The 7977-nt window shown below is 66.1% G+C and overlaps 1 protein-coding gene across 1 annotated transcript in view; it reads left to right on the forward strand.

The window, feature by feature from the left end:
- The first annotated feature begins 7276 nt into the window (after positions 1 to 7276).
- Positions 7277 to 7977, forward strand: part of BRSK2 (BR serine/threonine kinase 2) — a 43386-nt gene continuing 42685 nt past the window's right edge. Inside the window, 2 exon segments of the mRNA XM_025046275.1 lie at positions 7277 to 7404; positions 7548 to 7645. Coding sequence (XP_024902043.1) covers positions 7277 to 7404; positions 7548 to 7645 — 226 coding nt within the window.

Raw genomic sequence — 7977 nt, forward strand, 5'->3', positions numbered from 1 at the left:
AGGGAGGGGGAGGGGTGCCCTGTTGCATCACACGCCCGTTGGTTTCCCTCTGCCTCTGCAGTCGCTATGGCAACCATGGTGCTGCTGAGGCAGGGCGCCCCTCCTCCGTGTCTGCTGAGGAGAGGGAACCCCCTTCCCCGCCAGCCTGGAGGTGGGGGCCTGGGTAGCCTGGGGGGAGGGCTGGGTCCTACCTTGAGCCTGTGCCTACTGCAGCCCTGAGTCCCTGCCTTGTGGGACGGAGTCCAGTGTCACAACCCGGTGGGCCGGCCAGGGCCACAGCCCTTAGAAGGAGCTGGGTGGATGTGGTCTTGTGGCGGCTTCCCTCCACAGCCCCAGGCTCCTGCCCCCACCTCCCGGGCCCACGGGGGAGGTGGCCCTTGGACGTGGGGGCCCAAGGCAGGAAGAAAGGAAGGCAGGTGCCCTCTTGCCTGGAGCCCCACCTGGGCCACCTGTCCCTGACTCCCAGGTAGTGTGCCTGGGCCTGGAGGGCTGCAGCCAGGGTGGGGACCGACTGTTCAGGGCCCCGTCCGTGTCTGGCAGCCGCAGCCCCTGCCCGATGTGTCGGGCACTCGTGGTTGAGTGAGGAGCCGGCTTCTCAGCTCCCGTGAGAACAGCCGGGAGTTGGCGGCCGTCTAAGACACTAATCAGAGACCCTTTTGTACAGAAAGCCCATTCCCTGTCACCTGCCCGTCACCCTCTGGGGAGGGCAGCGCTCTGAGCCGCTGCTGTGGCTGCTTGTGGGCTGGGTGGTGGGACAGTGCCCAGCGGGTGCAGAGGGGGCGGAGCGGGGAGGAGGCCGTGGCGTCACGCGTGCGTGCCCAGGTGCATACTGACGGCCACACTTTGGAGCCCGCGCCTGGATTCACCTCCGTGGGGTGAAGGGGAGCAGCTCCGACTGGGGGCTGCTGGGAAAGAGGGTTTCAGGGGGGCAAACCAGGGCTCGGGGCACAAGAAAAAGGAAGCCCAGGAGCTCGGCCCTGTCGTGGGCGTGTGCGGTCACCTCTGCACACGTGGCTGCTCCCTGAGCCTGGGGCCTGGCTGCCGAAGGGGGCGCATGGTGTCCGCCTCCCAGCGGGCGACGTGGCCGTGGTGCCACGCTCTGACGGAGCGCCCACGACGTGGCAGCAGGGGAGCCGGAGCAGGGGCAGGACCAGCCAGCAGCCATGCCCCAGGGCGGGACGGGGCCCCGGGCGGGGTTGGCACCGCGGTGGGGCCAGGGAGGGGTCCCAGAGGCTGGAGTCGTGGGGAAGCTGCTCCTGGCCTTTGTGCGTGGGACAGGGGTCAGCGTGGCTGAGGCCAGGCCCGCTGGGGGGGCGGGGGCTCTGAGGCCAGCGGGGGCTGCAGCCGGTGGCCTGCTCTGAGCCCACGCCCAGCTGAAGGCTCAGGAAAGAGGGGGAAGCACTTGGTGCCGCCTGCCTTTTCTGCTCCCGTCGCCATGGCAACACATGGCGGTTTGGCAGGAGAGAGGAGGGAGTGGGCTTTGTGGGGCGGCTGGGGGTTTAGAGACCAGCTGGGGAGCCTTCGGGGATGGGGGGTGGGGTCTGGCCACCAGGCTGAGCAGGCTCCTCCCCATCCCGGGCCCCCAGAGCACCTCCCGGTGCCCTGCTGACACAGACCCGTCCTGAGCTCCTTCCTCAGCCCCGCCCACTGGCCAGCTGGCCCACTCGCCCCTCCCTCTCTCCTCCTTACTCCTGGGCCCAGGGGACAGCTGGAAGGAGGCCAGTGCCTCCACCTGGACACCCCGAGCCTGGGTCAGCAGCCAGAGGGGAGGGCTGCTCTGTCTCCGCCGCCCGCCCTGGGCTTGGGGAGAAGGGCTCCTGGGCCCAGGGGACAGCTGGAAGGAGGCCAGTGCCTCCACCTGGACACCCCGAGCCTGGGTCAGCAGCCAGAGGGGAGGGCTGCTCTGTCTCCGCCGCCAGCCCTGGGCTTGGGGAGAAGGTCTGGCTGGGGCACAGCAGCCCTCGCCCCTGTCGGCCATTGAATGCAGGGGCTCCCTGCCCAAGGCCGAGGGCGCACCCCTAGGCACTACCCCGGGATCTAAGGGTCATCCTGCCCCTGCCAGCCCTGGAGCCGCACCTCCTCCTCCCTCTGCCACCCAGAGGGCGATCCCAGGCTCTCCCCATGATCACCTGGTCACAGGGAGCCTGACCCCGCCCCCTGCACCCCTGCAGCCCTGGCTCCTACAACAACGCTGACATCCTCCCCTGCAGCCTGGCTCCTCCCCTGTAGGCTCCACCCAGGCCCTGCCCTAGTTAGGCCCCGGGTGAGTGTGAGCGCATGCCCATGCGTGTGCACAAGTGTGTGAGCCTGTGCACGTGCACAAGTGTGAGTGCATGAGTGAGTCCACATGGCGCGTGAGTGTGAGAGCGTGTCTGTATGTGTGCATGACTGTGCGTTCATGCATGTGCATGAGTGTGAGTGCATGAGTCCATGCATGTGTGTGAGTGTGAGAGCATGTCCGTGCGTGTGCACGAGTGAGTCCATGCGTGAGTGTGTGAATCCATGCGTGTGAGTGTGAGAGCACGTATTGCGTGTGCGTGAGTGTGAGTGCGTGTGAGAGCGTGTCTGTGCGTGTGCATGAGTGAGTCCATGTGTGAGTGTGAGTGTGAGTCCATGTGTGTGAGTGTGAGAGCACGTATTGCGTGTGCGTGAGTGTGAGTGCGCGTGAGAGCGTGTCCGTGCATGTGCACGAGTGAGTCCATGTGTGAGTGTGAGTGAGTCCATGAGTGTGTGTGAGAGCACGTCTGTGCATGTGCATGAGTGTGAGAGCACGTCTGTGCGTGTGCGTGAGTGAGTGTGTGAGTGTGAGAGCATGTCCGTGTGTGTGTGTTCATGCGTGTGCACCAGTGTGAGTGAGAAGTGTGACACCAGCCCTCCCGGGGGAAGGGCCCTGTGCATGTTCACCTGCACCAGGGGAGGCTCAGCTGCGAGGTCCCCGGTGGGAACGCTAGCACCTGAGCAGGGTCCTTGGCCTGGCACCACCCACGCGTGGATGAGGAGGCTGCTGGCCACCTGCCCGGCCACTGCGGGGACAGCTCACTGCAGGCGCCCTGCAGTAGCGCCGCCTCCCCAGTCCCAGGGACAGTGTCCGGGTCATGCTGCCACCCCTCCCGCCCGGCCCACGAGACACCGCTGCCCTGCCGAACACGGCCCGCGTCAGCCTCATGCAGCTGGCCCCGGGGGAGCCTGCCCCGCCAGCCTGTTGTGGAAGGTGGGGGCATGCGCCCGCTTCTCTGTGTCATCCGCGGCCCCCGCGGCTCAGGCACAGCCAGGTCTCCGGCTGGAGCAGGTGTGCCCAGCAGGGCCTGCCACTGGGGGCCCCTGACCATCACGACATCCTGGCCACAGCCTCCAGCCTCCACAGCCTCCAGCCATCGGGACCCCCATTCAGCTCCCTTGGGAACCCCAAGGGCAGCCCTGTTTTCCTGGGTATGCGCCCCAACCCACTACCTACTCTCAGCCCAGGGCGCCCCGCTCTGCCCCTGCCTCCCCAGCAGCCCCTAGCAGGGGACCCAAGGAGGATGCTGGGGCCCTCAAAAAAAAGGAATGCCCTAGCGGGGGCCCTGGGTTGACATGGGGTGGAGGGGAGACTGTGCTCCCTGGGGAGCTGTCCCTCTCCTGCACCCCAGGTGTGCTGACGGCTGCTCCCATCCCAGCGTGTGGGTCCCAGCCCCCAGCTCCCTTGTAGAGACCCCCGGGATAGGAAGGGAGAGAGCGTGTGGCATCCAGGGCCTGAAGGCTGGGACTCAGCCCTGTCTTGGGGCGCTGTGACCCACCATCTTCGGATCCCTGACCCCACGATGCCTCGCAGGTGGAGCGAGGGGCAGGCCAGGAAGAGAACAGCTGCCCTCAGCCTGGGGCAGTGCGGCTTCCTGCTCCTTGCTCCCGCAGCCCTGCAGGCCATCTCTGGGGACACCAGTAGTCGAGGGCGGGGAAGCTTGGCAGTGGCTGCGACCCTCTGAGAAGGTGCAGGGACGCCCTGCCCAGCATGCTGGCTGCTGGCCCCAGCCTCGGCTGCAGGCATGGAGAAGACATAGCCATCTGGGGTGAGCTCAGCCAGGGAGACCAAGGCCAAGGGCCCCTCCCAGTGGCCAATGCTACAGGGCAGAGGACTGGGGCCACCCTTGGTGGCCAGAGACTCCTCTTTAGGGCTGGGTGTGTGAGTGGAGCTGCTGTGACAGCTGCACCTGGCCGCCTGTGGGGACACGTGGTGGGCCTGCCCCACCCCCGCAGGACGGCCCCTCCCTGGGGGCTGGGTGCCCGCTGCACACCCTGGACGCTAGGCCTGCCCTACTTTATACAACGCAGCCATGTTTGGCGATAATCACGTGACATGCAGTGACAGGTGTTTCTCTTGAGCTGCTCTCTAGTTCCAAAACGATTATCATGAAATAATTTTAAAAAGCATTTGCTTCCGTATTTAAGACGCCGAAGTCTTTCGTGTCTGCACGTCACCATCGGCGTTTTGACTCGTGGCGCCCCGGGGGGCCTGGTGGCTGGGACCTCAGTGAGGGAGGGCTGAGCTGTTCCCTGGCAGCCCGCCTCTCCCTGCATCCACAGTGCTGGGACATGCCAGACCCGACCCCCGGGGCGAGGCGCGACCCTCGTGCGGAAGGCTGCACGGCCGACACGGGACACGTCACCTGTGAGCAGCGAGCATCGGGAACTCGTTTTGGGGAACATTTAATCGATCACTGATGCGGTTTAGAATTGTCAGAGCAGGGTGATAAAAAGTAGACCAATTTTTTAAAAAATCGAGATGAAATTCATGTAAAATTACCGATTTAAGGTGCAAGGTTGAGCAGCATGTAGAACATTCAGAGTGTGGTGAGACCAGTGCCCCTGTCTAGTTCCAGAACATTCCGGCCCCCGGGGGAGTCGCTCCCTGCCCCTCCCCCAGCCCCTGGCAACCCTGATCTGCCTTCTATCTCTATGGCTTTACCTATTCTAGACATCCCACGTAAATGGGGGCGCACAGTCTCGTCCTCTGGTGACAGGCTCATTCCACTCCGCAGTGTCCTCAGGGTTCACCGTGCTGTGATGTGTGTCGCGATCACCTTGTTTTTGAAGACTGAACGGTGTTCCATTGTAGGGTGGGGTGACATTCTGTGTTTGTTTATCCATCAGCGGACACTGACTCGTTCCCACGTTTTGGCGGCTGTGACGTGAGGTGCACATACCTCTTCGAAGCCCTGCTTTCGCTTCTCCTGGGGCTACACTTGGAGCAGAATTGCGGTAACCCCTAGGTTTCAGTTTAGGGGGCACGGCGAAAGGGTTTTCGGGTCAACCAAATTTTAGTCGGTTTTGTTTTTGCTGTTAAAGTCTCCACAGACCGTAGGCTGTGGCCTGGCCCAGCCGTGGGGCTGCCCCGGCCACGCCCACAGCACACTGTGCCCCGCCCCACCATTGGTGGGAGGAGGGGCTGTGACTCAGGTGCAGCCTGTCAAGTGTGCGGTGCCCGCAGGGGTCCTGGGGGCGCTGTGTGGGCGGCTGCCTTTCCTGAGGCACTGAGCTCCGTGGTGGCCCACAGCTCCCCTGGGCCACGTCCCCAGGAAGGCAGCGGGGACGGCCTGGACGCCTGGCCAGGTGCAGCCAGAGCTCAGGGTAGCTCTGTTCTGTGACAGCCCCCGTCACCTGCCCCTGCATTCCGACCTGCAGGAGTGTGAGGAACGTTTTGAAATTTCTGCGTCTCACCGCCGGGCTCCCTCCTTCTGCATCTGGGGCGTAGTGTCGATAGGGGGCAAACACAAGGGGCCCGGTCTGTCTGGTGGTGGGCACCCGCCCCAGAATCTGCCCTGGCCCTCCTTGCGCGGAACCCCACGCAGCTCCGCCTCCCCCAGGGTCACCTGGGCGGCAAGGCCCTCTGGGGACCAGCCCTCCCCAGCCTCCCTCTCTGGACGTGGACGCGCGCCTCCTGGCGGCCTGCTTGGGAACCGCACCCCCGGCCGCTGGGTTGGGGTAGGGCCTGCCCGTTACTGAGCCCGGAGGCCTGGCTGCTTGGCGTCCCTTGGTGACCTCAGGTGCCCATCATCTTGCCCCTCCTCAGCTTTGACCTTGGGAACCTGGCCAGATGTCTCACGGGGGAGGAGGGTCTGTGTCCCCAGGAGGGGACAGCTCCCTCGGCCCTCCCACAGGGTCCCTGGAAGTGAGCTCTCTGATTAGTGGATCCTACTGCATCCTCCAATCACGTGCAGAACCTAGAGGGAGCTGGGGGGCAGGGGATGTCTTCTGATTTCCGGGGCTCGGGTTCCCGCCCCTGCACACCGCCTTGGGGCCCCCAGCTGGGCCTCTGCGTGGCTGCAGTCAGTCCCGGGCTGCCTCTGAGGTGGGGCACAGTGCAGGGCGCCTTCTTCTAATCTACCACAGGCAGGAGAGGGCGCTAGGACACTCCTGAGGCTGGAGGGGCCACCCAAGCCTTCACCATGGAGGGGACAGGGGACGGGGAGCCAGCCTTCAAAGCCTGGGCCCTGGTTGCAGTTACCCACACACGCGGGGCTGCAGAGATGCTGGCTTCACCTGGCAAGGGCCTCCGGTACCGGAACTGCCCCTCCTCCCCATAAGGAACACAACAGGACGCCCGCATGCCCGCCCCCCACCACCAAGGGCCGCTCAGGGGGCCCCCGTGGTTCTGCAAAGGAGTGGGCAGAGCCCCCTTGCCACGTTTGGGGGCTGCGGTTGGGGAGGGCTGGGAGCTCGCAGAGGCGGCCTGGCGGCTGTAACGCGTGTGAAATATTTCAGGGCTTAATTAATTTAATTTGAGAGGTTCCTTTTCCGAGCGTGAACAGTTGTCTCCCAAGAGACGGCGCGCGCCTTCTCCCCCTCCCGCCTGCCTGGCGCTGGTGGGCGGAGGGAACGGTGGGATCTATTCTGTGAGGGAGCTGCGCTGGGGGCGCCCTGCCTCCCTCCCTTCCCACCCCCTGCTCCCGAGCCTCCCCCCAGCGGGATCTCCTTCCAACCCTGGAAGAGTGCGCGTGGGTGTGAACCAGGAGCTGGGCGCGTGACGGGTGTGGGGGTGTCACTGGGAGCTGCGGCCTGCACGGCCTCCACGGGACTGTGGGTGCACCTGGCGAGGATGCAGTGGAGGGTTGCCGCGCAAAGTTGGCGGCCGCGGGATCCGGGCATCCCCCAGCGGAGGAGCGGGGAAGGCTAGGGGGGCTCAGAGCCCCAGGAAGAGGGGCTGAGAGAAGTGGGGCGCCTGCCCAACCCACTGAGCGCCGGGGCCCGAGGCGCGCGAGCGGAAAAGGAGGTAGATGGGGCCGCGGCGCGGGCCCAGCTAATGAGCGGGAAGGAGCGGCGCTTTGATGTCTGCGGCAGCTCTGCCCGCCGGCTGTCTGGGTCCGCGGTGGTCCCTACGGCGTCCGCGGGGCTGCGCGGGGCGGCCTCGCAGCGCGTCTGTCCGCCGAGGCGCGCAGGCTGCGGAGTGTTCGCAGGGTCTCGCGAGGCCAGAGCTCCCCTGTGCCGGGACCCGGGAGCCAGGGCTGGGCGGGTAGGGGTGCCCTCCAAGCCCGAGACCCTAACCCGCCGGCCCTGTGCTCCTCGCTCCCCAGGCAGGGGATCCCGCCCTCTGCCTGCGAGGAGCAGACCTTGAGCCAGACGTGCGCGCGCGGGGACGCAGACCCCGCGCAGCGGCGGAAAGAGGAGGGCGGTACAGAGAGGGCGCTGGGCCGCCGTCCTTTCGTTGGGGACGGGGACGTCTGCGAGTGTGGGGGCTCGGCCTGATCTCGGCCCACACCTCCCGACACCCACCTCCCACGTGCGCCTGCCCCAAAGCGACGTGGACCCTCTCCGCGCGGCGCCCTGAGCGGGCCGTGGAGGGTGCGCTGGGCCAGAGACCCAGGAGTCCCTCCAACCCCCGCTGGGGAGAGGGCCGCCCAGGGCCCCGCGGGCGCTTCCAGGCTGGGGTCCCCCCGGTGGTGGCGTGGGCGGACAGTGCTGGTCAACCCGTTGGAAGCCGGAGGGACCTCGAGGCCTCGCGGA

Source organism: Pteropus alecto, unplaced genomic scaffold, assembly GCF_000325575.1.
Source record: "Pteropus alecto unplaced genomic scaffold, ASM32557v1 scaffold43, whole genome shotgun sequence".
Lineage (NCBI taxonomy): Eukaryota > Metazoa > Chordata > Mammalia > Chiroptera > Pteropodidae > Pteropus > Pteropus alecto.